The sequence below is a fragment of the Morchella sextelata genome (genome assembly GCF_020137385.1).
Source record: "Morchella sextelata strain SCLS chromosome Unknown scls_22, whole genome shotgun sequence".
Lineage (NCBI taxonomy): Eukaryota > Fungi > Ascomycota > Pezizomycetes > Pezizales > Morchellaceae > Morchella > Morchella sextelata.
Window position 1 is genome coordinate 161,593 of NW_025408637.1, and position 14,287 is coordinate 175,879.

The 14,287-nt window shown below is 50.7% G+C and overlaps 3 protein-coding genes across 3 annotated transcripts; all 3 read right to left on the reverse strand.

Moving 5' to 3' along the window:
• Positions 1-116: 116 nt before the first annotated feature.
• Positions 117-404, reverse strand: H6S33_006990 (uncharacterized protein; the record flags this gene model as incomplete). The annotated part of the gene is made up of 1 exon (XM_044838619.1): positions 117-404. The coding sequence occupies one exon, from the start codon at positions 402-404 to the stop codon at positions 117-119; it is 288 nt and encodes a 95-aa protein (XP_044689154.1).
• A 403-nt stretch (positions 405-807) lies between these two features.
• On the reverse strand, positions 808-5,262 carry H6S33_006991 (uncharacterized protein; the record flags this gene model as incomplete). Its single annotated transcript, XM_044838620.1, has 4 exons — positions 808-3,741; positions 3,790-4,047; positions 4,159-4,227; positions 4,279-5,262. 4 exons carry the CDS (start codon positions 5,260-5,262, stop codon positions 808-810), a joined length of 4,245 nt encoding a protein of 1,414 aa, XP_044689155.1.
• An 8,717-nt stretch (positions 5,263-13,979) lies between these two features.
• H6S33_006992 (uncharacterized protein) lies at positions 13,980-14,222 on the reverse strand (the record flags this gene model as incomplete). The annotated part of the gene is made up of 1 exon (XM_044838621.1): positions 13,980-14,222. The coding sequence occupies one exon, from the start codon at positions 14,220-14,222 to the stop codon at positions 13,980-13,982; it is 243 nt and encodes an 80-aa protein (XP_044689156.1).
• Between the last annotated feature and the right edge of the window lie 65 nt (positions 14,223-14,287).

The window sequence follows — 14,287 nt, forward strand, 5'->3', positions numbered from 1 at the left end:
TTATTTCCTTCTACTATTCACGGTGGCCCCTGAGAGAAAGTATTTAAATAGTACGCTCGGAACGTTTCATGGTATTGGAGGATTCTCATTTGTGATAGTTAGTCACGGATTCTGACTCATTCTTCCACTGTGTAAAGAACCATGGGCGGGGTAGTAGCGGAGGGGTCGAGGGACATGGTTGGGTTCCCCGAGGGAAGGGGCGGGCCTCGCGCGAGGGCGAGGAATGGTGCAGTGGTGTACCCGAAGGCGGGGACAGAGGTGAGGACAGCGACGAGGGTCGGTACGAGTACCGAGGTAAGGGTCCGTACGAGGGCGGAGATTACGACGGGCGGCATGTTAACCGCGAAGAACGAGGCGAGGAACAGGGAGGCGGCGGAGATCATGACAGCGGATGCGCAAGGCATGGGGGGACAGCAGACGGAACTTAGACGAAGGGTAAAGTAATGTATTGAAGCGAAGTAAATCCCCCAAAGTATTAACCCAAAGTAGAATACAAGATGTTGCGTAAGGAAAAGAAAGGAAGACAACAGAAGACACAAGCGACTCTTTATAGTAAGGAAATAACAACCGATTACTAATCCCACAGAACCTTCCAGACTTCCTAATGACTCATACATTTAATACCGCAATATAGTTCATAACAGTTTAGCTCCCCCCCCCAAAGGGCGAGCTCCTGCGAGCAGGCAGACGAAAGCAAGGTAAATAAAAAAAGAAGAAAGCAAAAGAAAGAAAGAGAAAAGAAGAAAAGGAAAGAAAAGAAAAATTTAACTAAACGTATAAAGAAGGCCAGCACCGAGGGACATAAGATTATAATTTCCCACGTTGAGTCCTCTTAGGAGCTAAGGCGGGTTTGGTGGGGTATAGGGAGTGAAAGCGTTGCAGCGATCCTAACTCCGCATCGAGGTTCCGGGCGGGTTCCCAGGTAGGTTGTTCGTAGCCTGTCCATTTAACCAGGTATTGTAGTTGCCGATGACGTATCCGCGAGTCTAGCACCTCCTGCACTTCGAACTCCTCTTCCCCTTCGACGACTACCGGCTGCGGGGGTGGTTGTAGGTGGCCAGGAAGAGGCTGCGTTCGGGCGGGTTCTAGTAGGGAGACGTGGAACACCGGATGGGACTTCATCGATGGAGGGAGTTCCAGTCGGTAGGCGTGAGATCCAATGCGCTCGAGTATTTTAAATTTCCCTAAGCGTTTATGGTCCAATTTGTCTGATGGCCGAGTAGTTCGTATATGTTTTCGCGACAACCATACCAAATCCCCTACTTCTAGTCGTGGTTCTGGGAGTCGGGTGGTATTGGCGCTATCGGCAGCAGCGGCTTGAGCGTACAGGATCTCGGATCGCAATGCGGTCTGCAGGGTTGTGATCGAGTTGGCAAATTCTACTACTTCCTTCGGCGTGGATTCGTGTCTTTCTTCGGCGGGTAGGATATCTAATTGTGGATTATACCCGTAGTTGGCGAAGAAGGGGCTAACCCCTAAGGGCTCCGTGGTGGCGTTATTGTGCGCGAACTCTGCCAGCGGGAGAAACTCTGCCCAGTTGTCCTGTTGGTAGTTGACGTATCCCCGTAAGTACTGTTCCATAATTGCATTTACTCTTTCGGTCTGTCCATCGGTTTGTGGGTGGAAGGCGGTGCTGAAGCGAGGTTTGATATCCAATTGGTTGCACAGGGCTTTCCAGAACTGCGAGGTAAAGGTCGTGCCCCTATCCGAGACTATGTCCTTTGGCAGCCCGTGAGATTTCCAGACGTGTTGTAAGAATAAGCGGGCCAGTTCGGGGGCGTCCGCCGTATCTCTAGTGGGGATGTAGTGGGCCATTTTGGTGAGTCGGTCGACAACTACGAGGATGGCGTTGGATCCTTGGGACTCTGGTAGGCCGGTGACATGGTCCATTGACAACGAGGACCAGGGTTTGACTGGGGGAACGAGAGGTTTGAGGAGGCCATAAGGGGCGTGTCGGACCGGCTTGATCCGGGTACAAGTATCGCAGTGGTCCACGTAACGGGCAACGTACTTTCGCATTTGGGGCCAGTAGTAGTTTCGTGACAGGAGTTCCAGCGTACGGGCGCGTCCAGGGTGTCCTGCCGAAGGTGCATCGTGGTTGGTGCGGAGGATCTCCAGCTTGATAGCGGCGTCATCGGGGATATATAGTAGGCCCTGATAGTACAGTAACCCATCCTTGATTGCACATTCCCCGATGGGAAGGAAGCGAGAGTGTTTCTTCCGGGCGATGATGTCCTTCATCAATTGTTTTGACAGCGGGTCATTGGCTAAGGCAGCCTGCAGTTCCTCGTAGCGGGCGGGTGATACCTTGGCGGGTCTGGGGACCTCTAATACGGCGGCTAGACGGAGGTTCTTTGGCTTGAGTATAACCTGATGCTGTTGGGTCAGTCTTTCATCCCCTTCCGTAGGGAGATCTCCAGATCGACGTGTGAGGGCATCAGGTTTTCCATTCTTCGTACCTGGTCGATAGGTAACCACAAAGTTGAAGGAAGACAGCGTTAGGGACCAGCGAGCTTGACGACGGTTAAGAATCTTCGTGGACATAAAGTGTTCCAGGTTTTTGTGGTCACAATATACCGTGATCTCCTGGTTGCTCGGTTCCAGGTACTTTCGCCATTCTTCAAAAGCACGAACAATCGCCAGCAGCTCCTTGTCGTAGATGTCGTAGTTGCATTCGGCTGGCGTCATCTTGTGGGAGTAGAAGGCTACTGGGTGTAGGATTTCTTGGTCATCTTTCTGGGAGAGTACGGCGGCCGCGACAAAATCAGAGGCATCGGTTTCCACTATGCAGGCCCGTTCGGGGTCGAAGTGCTTCAGTATTGGTGCCGTGGTAAAAGCTTCTTTTAGTCGATTGAAGGCGTGGTCCGCGGCGGGGATCCATACAAACTGAGCATCCTTCTTCAGCAGGTTAGTCATCGGGGATACCACTTTAGAGTAATCGCGGATGAATCTCCGATAGAAATTTGCGAATCCCAAAAAAACCTGTATGTCGTGTACCGATGTAGGTGTTTTCCACTCCTGTATCGCCTTGGTTTTATCGGTAGCCATAGTAACCCCTTCGCCCGATATGATATACCCTAAGTACTCCGTACGATCGACATGGAACTCGCACTTCTCAGGCTTGCAGTGAAGTCCCGCCGCTTGTAGTTTGTCTAGAATGGTGTTGACATGTCGCTGATGTTCCTCCTCCATGTTCGAGTATATCAGGATGTCGTCGAGGTACACCGTGCAGAAGTCGTCGAGGTGGGTCCGGAGGGTGTCGTTCATAAAGGCTTGGAAGGTGGCGGGTGCGTTGGTGAGTCCAAAAGGCATCACCAAGTATTCGAACAACCCATACCGAGTCCGGAAAGCGGTTTTCCATTCCTCCCCTTCTTTTATCCTTATCTGGTTGTACCCATTGCGGAGATCCAGCTTAGTGTAGATCTTGGCGTCCTTGAGTCTATCCAGGGTGTCGTTGATCAGCGGCAGTGGGTAGCGGTTCTTGACCGTAAGGGCATTGAGGGCGCGATAATCCACACATAGTCGTAGGGAGCCATCCTTTTTCTTAATGAATAGGACGGGGGCTCCTGCGGGGGAGGAAGAAGAGCGTATGTAACCTCGAGTCAGTTGGTCATCAAGGTATTCCCGGAGGGTCTTCAACTCTTCTGACGACATGCCGTATAATGGGCCGAATGGCGGTTGCTTGCCTTCTTGCAACGGGATCTCGTGGTCGATATACCGATGGATAGGGAGCGCTTGGGCCTCGGACTCTTAGAACAGGTGGAGGTACTGGTGGTAGGCGGTAGGGACCAATTCTTCGGTGGAGTTGAGCGGCGTTGGGTGCGGACCGGCGGGAAGAGCAGCCAGGAGGAAGAGGTGGTTTTCGGGCTGTTGTGCTTCTCTGCGGAAGCGGGCCGCCGACAGAGTAATGGTACGGCGAGGAGCGGTGGGCCTTGGGGGTATCGGGGGTGGTGGTGAAGTGGCGGCGGCGGTAGATCTCGGAGGTATCGGTGGTGGCGGCAGGGTGGCGGCGGCGGCAGTCAGCGGGGAGGAAGCGAGGGTGGAGGTCTATAAGGCGGCGGTATGTTGTCTGCATCGGTCGGCGTGGAAGGAGAGGGATCGGTCGGCGAATTGAATTTTGGCGGCATGGTGTTGGAGCCAGGGGAGGCCTAGTACTACCTTAGCGTCACCTAGTTGGGTGACAATTAAGGAGATCCCTTCCACGTGGGCGCCTACTTCGAGGCGGAGCTTTCAGGAATGAGTAACAGCTCCGGAAGCGATAGTTCGGCCGTCGATTACCTGTAACTGCCTAGGCGTGGGAAGCGGCTCGATAGTGTAGCCGCGGGAGTGGGCAAATGAGGTGTCGATAAATCCATACCCGGTAGCTCCTGTGTCGACTAGGGCGTGGAGATTGTCCTTGTTCTTAGACAGCAGTATCGGTATCTCAAATGGTTCACAGTCGCCGGGGTGGTGGAGTTGCCCAATCTTAAGTTTGGCACCTATCCGTCTTGACCCTAGTAGTCGCATGGTAGTATGGGGACCGGGGCCGTCCTCGACATGGGCTGTACCACCGTGGAGGGTGACGGGTGCGTGGAGTAGTGGGGCTCCTAGCTGGTGGAGGGTGTTCAAGACTTTAACCGGTGATGGGTAAGGTCCTAAGCCGATAAGGTACGGCCGGAAGTGTATGGGGGCTAGTGTCAAAAAACACCAGCCCGGGTCGTTTCCTGTCGGCCGTCCCCAAGGGATGGAGCGTCGGAGGAGGCGACCTTGTAGGCGGCGAGTACGCCGGGGTGGCTTCAGTGGTGGGAGGTGGTCGGCGAGTGGTTCCTTTGTGGCCTGCATGTAGAGTCTACTGAGAAGGTAGGCTATAGCCCAGGCTAGAAGGAAGAGTGCGGCGTTCGTAAACATCAGAATGGTGTCTGTGGTCTCAGCGGAAAGCGAGGGTATCGATGGTCGCGTAAGCGAGGCGAGTTGGTGGATGTCAGTCGACCCTAAACGACGCAACATAGTGTAAAGAACCATGGGCGGGGTAGTAACGGAGGGGTCGAGGGACATGGTTGGGTTCCCCGAGGGAAGGGGCGGGCCTCGCGCGAGGGCGAGGAATGGTGCAGTGGTGTACCCGAAGGCGGGGACAGAGGTGAGGACAGCGACGAGGGTCGGTACGAGTACCGAGGTAAGGGTCCGTACGAGGGCGGAGATCACGACGGGCGGCATGTTAACCGCGAAGAACGAGGCGAGGAACAGGGAGGCGGCGGAGATCATGGCAGCGGATGCGCAAGGCATGGGGGGACAGTAGACGGAACTTAGACGAAGGGTAAAGTAATGTATTGAAGCGAAGTAAATCCCCCAAAGTAATAACCCAAAGTAGAATACAAGATGTTGCGTAAGGAAAAGAAAGGAAGACAACAGAAGACACAAGCGACTCTTTATAGTAAGGAAATAACAACCGATTACTAATCCCACAGAACCTTCCAGACTTCCTAATGACTCATACATTTAATACCGCAATATAGTTCATAACACACTGGTATTTATTAGTCATGTTTTTCTACTACTCATACAGCTATGATTCCTTATTTTTTGTTATATTTCTTTATTATAAGTACGGGGTATTCCCCCCTCTTGGTAGTTGTAAAAACACGCTCAATTAACATACTTCTCCACATATATTTTCTCTAGTGATAACAGCAGATGACGTAAAAGAGTTGTCGGTATTATGGAGCTAACCAAACTTAAGAAAGAGCGGAGATTCAATGTCATATTACGTAAAGTGTTACGCAATCGGAGCAGGGTCAGGTACCCAAAGAGCAGAATTAAGATCAGTGTTCACTGAAACGAAGGCGAAGATGATGATTGAGGCCAAAGTGAGGACTGGAGCATGATTCCCTATAGTATAATATAATAGGTGATACGGGTTCAGATTCAAAACGAGGATGAGGACTGGCAGGGAAGGATCTGGCTTGAAACTGAAAGAACCGGAGTTTATGCGAAGAGAGGATATTCAAAATAACGAACAAGAAGTAACAGAGAACCCAAGTTGAGATGAGAGATGATGACAAGAGGAACATAGAAAGAAGAAAGGAAAGAAGAAATACGCCCGGAGCTATTTATTCCACATATATTCCTACAAACGATATTGCTACAGAACACTCCACAAGAACCCTTATTCTGCTGTTACTGCCAACGATACTTAATTAATTTTACTCGGACCGGACAAAGTACAACGCAACAAAAGATACCGTAGTAAAAACTACAGGACATCCGTACAGTCGCTGAGATAGATATGGTTATAGGATTTCTTCATCTATCACTAGTAACAGCTCCCTGCACTAGGAAAGTAAAACGTGGTGATCGATCCGGCCGGATATACCAGAATTTAATTATGTAACACACTAGAATATGATATCAGACATAAATGTTTTGACATTTTGCATCTACCATTGTCAGCTGACCTAGTTTAGGAACTTGGCCGCCTAAAAGGTCATATGAATCAATACCTTCCTAGTACTGTGGTCTACGAGGCATCGATGCTCCAGGACTTGCCTTGAGGCCTCTGCCTCCAGGGAGTTTAAGGCATAGGGGTCGACGAGGCGAGCATGCTCGAGGCAAACTCTCTTGCTCGCCTCGAGCTGCTCGAGGTTTAGGTAATTATAGTATTAGTGGCATATACTCAATAGGGTTGATGTTTGTGATCATAGGACATTCCCTACATTTGCGTTCCTGTATTACAATAAATACGACCTTGACAGATCTAAATATAGTAATTATTTGCCTCGAACCAGCTCGAGCACCTAGAGGCATCCCCCATTTTTTAACGAGCAAGCAAAGGTATGGACCACACGAGGTAGCTCAGAGGCACCTCGAGCACTTGTCTCCCCTCGCCTTGAGTAGCCTTGTGGACCACACTAATTCCTAGCCGGTTGTTTAATTTATAAACACGAGCTGAGTCTTGCATCAAAAGGAATACACGCAGCTTCGTCAGGTCGATCGCGTGCGTAAGTGTTTAAAGTGGATGCAAATACAATAACGCTAGCTTGGCGCATGGTAAAAGGGAATTTATGCTACTCGGGGCACACATAAATCAGCACCTGAAAACGCGAGCTGCAAGTCGGGGCTTACATACCTTATCGCCAGCCGCTAATCAGATGTCGTTTTCTTGCCTGCCCTGTAATAGGTTCTAATCTAGACCTATCTTTATTGATGATGAGAACAGGGGAGGCGACCACTCTTCCTTTATCCTATCCCTTGGGCCGGTGAGACACGCAGAATCCAGGACTTCCTATTCAAGCAAAGCCAAGTCACGTTTCCTCGAATAATAGAGCGTGGCTTAGTGATGAAGCATCAGGCTCAGTGACTTTGCCACTGAAAATCACTACTGAGATAGGAAGTCCTGGATTCTGTGTGTCTCACCGGCCAAAGGGATACAGAGATTCTGTCACTATGATCTAGTGCGATCTAGCTTGTTTTTCTTTTCTCCTTTCTACTATTGTCCGTACTAGTCTCTGTACTATGCTCTCTCTTTTCTTGGCCTGTAGTATTTAAGGGACCTAATTCGGCTCCCGGAATAAATCAAGTAACTCTACCCTGTGGCGCACGGCCGTGGCTAAGGACAAGAACCAACGTAATCAGAGGCGAAAAGAAGACGTAGCTAGAAGACTAGATTTAGATCACCACGCAAGCTTAGACTAGAACCTCTTAATATCATCAGTTGTCTCTGGTTCATATCGATTCGTATTCGTGATCGATCTAGATGAGACTCTAGGGAACTACAGAAAATAACCTGCAACGCCCAATCGTACAGGCACACTAGCTACAACTAGCCATCACGTGTAATTACCTGATACTAACTACAGTTGTCTCTCTACTAGAGTACTCGCCGTTTTCTCTAACTAGCGCCCTGCATGCCCCGAGTACATATAGCATGCATTATTTGTGTGGGCGGTATCGAATATCTGGGAATACATTCAGAGTACCGCAAATACTCGATAAATTCGCTAGCGTTATTGCTCTTTATCACACCAAAAAAACAGCACTTTGGGTACTTTTTGGTGCAAACGGCGCTAGCGAATGTATCGAGTATTTGCGGTATGCTACTCGAAAATAAAGATGGTCTGCAGTTTCTATTGGCTCAAAAATACACGCATGGGCGCCTTAATTTAGTTATGAACCAATGGATCTTGTCACCAGCACAACGCCAATCTCTACTACGGTGGGAAATGTATCGTGATAATGCATCGGTAAGTGGATCCCCTCTTTTGCACCGTGATTTGCGTGTACTACCCTAGAATAATGCATCCATCTAATGCATCGGCCCCACTTTACGATTTTACTGATAACCTTACTCGAAGCATGCAGCTCTTGAGACTTTGTATGTTTGGTCAGTCAATTCGTCGGTCAATTTATCAGTCAATTCGTCAGTCCATTCATCGGTCAAGTAATTAGTGAATTCGTTGGTGAAGTAGTCAACCAAATACATGTAGTCAATCAACAAACCAGTCAGCTCATCAATCAATTCGTCAATCAATTAGTTAATCAATTGGTGAATCAACGAAATACTTAATTCGTCAGTCAACGAATCACGTAATTCATCCGTCGTCCGTCGTCAGTCTATTACGAGGTCAATCAACGATCTATCTGTTAATTCATCACTCAATTACTCGGTTAATTGATCAGTAAATTGATCAGTAAATGTGTTCTACATGTATATGGGATAAAAACAAATTACACAGTCGGTATCCGGCTGGATTAGCGAAGTGTTTACGTTAAGACATGAACTGAAGTGACACGTACTGGGCACAATGACTTTTACTTCTATTGATGATGGCTATTCGAGGGAGAAAGGGTCTTCCGCTGTTATCCTAACTTAATGGTACACGTTGGCCTCTTGCCAAAACCTATGTTACATTGTGTTCTCTCAACTAGACTATACTCGTCCCCTATGTACTCATCCCTCTCAGGATGTCTCACACTATGAAAAAACCTGCACTCCCTGCCCGCCCGCAACGCAAGCAAGCCACACATGCCAAGATCCCAACCCCCGATACCGGCGTATGACCCAGGCCGCTCAAAGATTGTAGGATCACCGGGGAGGCTGCCGAGTTGACTTGGTGGAATCCGCCACATCTCCGTATACTGCTTGCTTATGGTCACGGCGGACTAAGTTTTCAGAGCCTGCATTTATGGTGTTGAACCTAGTGTAAGCCCGGCCGCCCGCCCGGCCGCCCTGATACCACCAAGAATTCAAGTATCAATTACCACTATCACCGCATTAACGACTCCTTCTAGTCGTAGCTGGATATCCCAATGTGCCAGACACATCCCCACGCGCCTCCAACCAGCTACGGTCCGATCCCAATCACAACCCTAACCCAACCAGAACCCTAACCCACAAACCAACCCAAACCCTCATCCACCATTTCTTCCATATCAAAATCCACTACTCCGATTTCCACACAAAAAAAAAAAAGTAAAAAAAAGAAACGACAACGGCAGGACTTGAACCTACGCTCCCGAAGGAATCAGATGACTGAATAGAATGAGAAATTCAAGTCTGACGCCTTAACCGCTCGGCCACGTTGTCTTGCTGCTCTGTGTTCTGGGGGGGCTTTTGAGGTGGATTATGGTATTTTGAGATATGAGGGGGCGTTGGATGCTAGGGGGCTCTTCGGGGGTCTGGTGGGGGTTGAAGGGGGCTTTTGCCGGGCGTGGTGGAAGAACTTTGAGGGGGGGTGTTGCGAAAGGCTGGAGCGGACTCCGGTAGGGTAAGGTGAAATTCAACGCTGCATGTGTAATTGTGTTTTTGTACACTCTTCGCGGAGGATGTGTCCTTTCTTTAGTGTGATTTCCATCACCCCTTCCCGTTTCCTAGGCACCCAGCGGTGATACTAGCTAGGCTACAAGCTTAGCACCGATCTTCACCCACTGGACACAAGATCCACACCCGAAACCCCCAACTACTTAGCACATCTGCCGGCAAGTCCAACTAAGACGAATTAATGTAGGATCCTCAGGTGCAAAGCATTTCTCTGAAGAATTGGTAGCTTTCGAGATCATCCTGTTATCGATTTCCATGGTTGTGTGGTGTTTTGATTAGACCCATGATGTGAATCACAAGATTGAGAGAGAAGAATAGTGATACATCTGGCCTGGTGGGGAAGATAGTTTTGTCGTCCTCCACCCCCCCCCCCCCGGGGAGACACCTTTAAACCCTTTAGATTTACCCTCTCGGATACTACTAAGTAACCGTCCGCAGATAAGGAACGCTTCATCAGCGGCGAATCGACAGAAACCACTGAGGATGTAGAAGCAGGGCTACTCCTAGTGTATGACGAGCACTGGATGAGACTAGCTTGGCGAAATAAGACGGACCGGTCCCCCGGGGGGGGGGGGGGGGGGATGAGAAGACAAGATAAGTCTCGATGCTTCCCTCGGCCTTTTCGTGCTGCCCCGGGATGGGCTCGCCAGCTATAGTTTCGGAGGGCTGGGGATAAGTTTAGGTTTGTGCTTGTAGAGGTTAATTGGCGGGGTTGTACAGATTTTCCGGCTAGAGGTCATTACTGTTTGTGTGCTCGCTCCTGTCAGCGCAGCGGCGTTCTGGTATCCGGGTATGAGAATCCGGAGAAGCGGGATCGTGGCTTGTTATCTGCTAGAGCTTGGTCTCGCGGGGGTGATACAAACAGAAAACGCTCGGGGAAAAACAAATAGCTCAGGTCGGGGCACTAGTTGCGGCAACATTTAGCCGAGGTTGACTTGGCACCGAGTGACACATCATGACTCCCACTCACCAAGTAGGAAGGAGGGAGGTGGGCTAATTGCAATATTACTAAAAGCCCGCCATCATAGTACTGCGATAATGTATGTCAGTTGCAATCCCCCGTATCTTCTGCCCACAGTCGCAGTCGCAGTGACGGATATCTTGGCGGCGAGTGAGACCCCATGACCGAAGAACCCTAACACGTGGCAGGGAGGGAGGGAGGGGGGGTGTTGGATGGTGGTGCGTTTAGGGCGTGATGCTGAGAGAGAGGTTGGCACGGAACTGAAATTGAATTCAAGGGGAGCTTTCAGCTTTCAGGGCGCGCGGGAATTAATGGCCCCTTCCCGCTCTCTCTCCTGAGCGCACTCCCCACCCACCGCCATAACCATGGCGGCTCCGAGTTACTGAAAGATTCTCGTGGTAGCTCACATCTTACCAGTCTTGATTATTCCAGAACCATCCCCGAAGCATCCCCGAACCATCTCCGAACCATCCCACCTCCGCCACCCCCGTGAGAGCGCATCCGCACACCCAACACCCCGAAACTTCCCGTTCCCCTCTTCAACACGGCACATTGACAGTGTCGGCGACATTGTTTGCTATATCGCAGATAAGCTTCCGCCAAAACCCGTTCGTTGTGGCTTTTTTGGCCATTTGGTATAGCAGTGAGGACTGCCTGGCTGCGGCCGGATTGGTACGCTACACCACTTACGTACCGGCATGGCAGCTCTCTACACTGGTATTAAACGCACCAAACACCCCGCCCTACCTCCTCACAGCTCCCCGCTTATTGGTTGCGCGTCACGGTTATTCAAAACGGCAAAACTATCATTGCTGCCCCACCGTCCACGTGAGGCTCGCTTACACCCGGCGACCCCTACCCCTGCTACCCGCGCCCCACAACCGAAGTTTGTTGTCCATGCCAAGCCCTTAAACCTGTCTTTCACTTTGAGCCGCAGACGCCAAGGATGGCCGAGTGGTTAAGACGCAAGTCTTTAGGGTCCGCCGCCAAGCCTGGATCCACGTTGACTCATCACGATGGCCGAGTGGTTAAGACGCAAGTCCCCGGGGTCCACCGCCAAGCCTGGATCCGCGCTGACTCATCACCCTCACCACCCTCGCTACCCCTGCCACGCCAGCACCCCACCATGGCAGCCCACTATTCTATTCACACATAACCCCCATCACACACTTCCTAACAACCACACCCCCACCGCCGCCGGCGAAGATGAACGACAACACGTACCAGCACACCATCGACGGCTATGTCAAGGAGCTGAGCCTCGGAGGCAGGGATGGCCACCGTGACGGGACGGCGAACATGACGATAAATGGCGATGTGTAAATGCTGTTGGGGTGCTGGAGAAGGGGGGTTGTTGGCAAGGGGGAGGGCAAGGGGGAGGGGGGAGGGAGGAAGAGGAAGGTGATGTCGCTGCGGTAGGATGTAGGGGAGTGAGCTGACCTGTTAGACACCGCCCAAAGAAGCAGCCATAAAGAAGCGCCGGAAACAGCCCGCGCGCGCACCATCGCCCGCTTCGTCGTCTAGATCACGCCGCCGTCTACCTCCTACTCCCTGGCACCAACATACATCCCACCGCCCACCCTGCCAACCACCACTGCAGTTCCCCTGTCTCCTCTACACCACCGCTCACAACGCCAAATAACGCGGCGTACCACCAAATGATGCCAACCACAAAATGGCACCCCCTCCGGCGCCTACGCGCAAGACATCCTCGTGCGCGCCCCCGGCCTTGCGCAGTCTTTCGTCATCGACGCGGCCGTTGAGAGGCTATTTGTGAAAGAGGACTGGAAGGCGGTGGTAAGGAACGCGCCAGGAGTGGCCAGAGCTGGATACGGGGGTGGCTGGGGATGAAGTTTTGAGATGTAGGTTTTTCTTTTCTTTTTTGGCGGGTGGGGTGGAGGGGTGCGGCGGTGGTGGTTTTAACGGTTTGGGGGGGGGGGGGGGAAGGCAAGGGATAAAGGAGAGTGCTAATTGGGGGTGTAAAACAGGTAGAGACCCCCGCGCAGCTTGCGAGAAGTGCTCCGCACCACGCCGTTCCTACAGGAGGGGGAGAGCTATGATGGGGAGAAGCACTACGCAGCCGCCGGGGATGCGTGGGGTGTGTGTGAATGGATAGTGGGAGAGGGAAAGGGAGGGAAGGGGTGGGAAGGGGTGGATTATTCCGTTTGAGTGTGGTACGGAGGATGAGATTGCGGGGGTATAGCGTGGGTGCGGGGTGTGGTGGGGGAAGGGGGCTTGGGGTTTGGGATTTGGGGTGGTTCTTTGGATTTATTGATTTACGGTGTTTACGAGTTTGCGGGATTTATGACTTTGGGATTTTGGGGTTGTGGGATGTAAGACTTTGAGCTTATTTTGGTTTTTTCTTTTGGTTTTTTGTGTCATGTTTGGTTCGGCGGAGCGGGAGTACTTGCCCGCTATCTTTATCATTACGGTTCATATTATACTACTACGCTAGGTAGCAATAGTTGTTCTTTCAATTCGGAATTACTTGGTAAGCGGCGGCTTTAATCCTTAATTATCCCTTGGACGGATGAAACTCTCAAATTCGTAGCTTCCCTCTTTCAGATAATACTAGCCCTATTAAGTAACTCGTGCTGATTTTCGATTGGCTGTATTACTATTCCCGCACACAAAAAGCAAGAAGGTTACCTGACTAGGTGCGTGCACGGTCCAGGCTGCGAATTTGAGAGTTTCATCCGTCCAAGGGATAACCTGCAAGTCTTAATTATTGCGGGTTGACAAAACTTCTCGTGATTTCGTACAAGGGTGGGGCATGAAACATCAACCAAGCCTGTTGGTCTTGCGATAAATTATCTTGCGTGGGGGCCAAAGGTTGCGGCACTAGAGGATTGGCTCACCCCGCTGTCGATCAGTACCGGACCTGAATCAAACGAGCGGCAATCATTGGCCTGCATCTAGTTTTTTGCTTTTTTGTCAGCGTGGGTTGCTTCTGATCCTATTGGTGGCCTTGTACCTTCTCGGTCCCCTTCACCTGTACTTGCTTACCACGAAAAGAACCAGAAAATGCGCGCGCCGATCCGAAATCTTGACAGGGGTTTCGGACTGGGATGTGACCAACCTCAGTTGTTCACGAAGAGGTAGAATTAATAGCAATTTGATTCAGTAGATACAGATAGTAGAGTGAGCAGAGACAGAAAAAAGCCGAAAAAGAAATCTGAACTGATCCTCCACGGCTAACAATGGGTGCCGCCTGAACCTCAACAGTTACCAACGGATAAGTCCACCTTCATTCGCAATAACAGCAGCGATTCTCTCAGGCATTGTATCAACGAACTTTAGGATTTCCTGTGGGGTAATTTTTGCCCACTCTTCCAAAATAGCAGCTCTCATCTCATCATTACCACTAGGGTTTGGATATCTTGCCCCCAATCTACCCTTTAACAATCCCCAGACATTTTCGAATAGATTTAAGTCTGGAGAATCAGCTGGCCAGTCAATGGAGGGCATATTGTACCAATCTCACTGTTTTTGAGTACTTTTGACTCTATGAGCTGGTGCACCATCCTCTATTA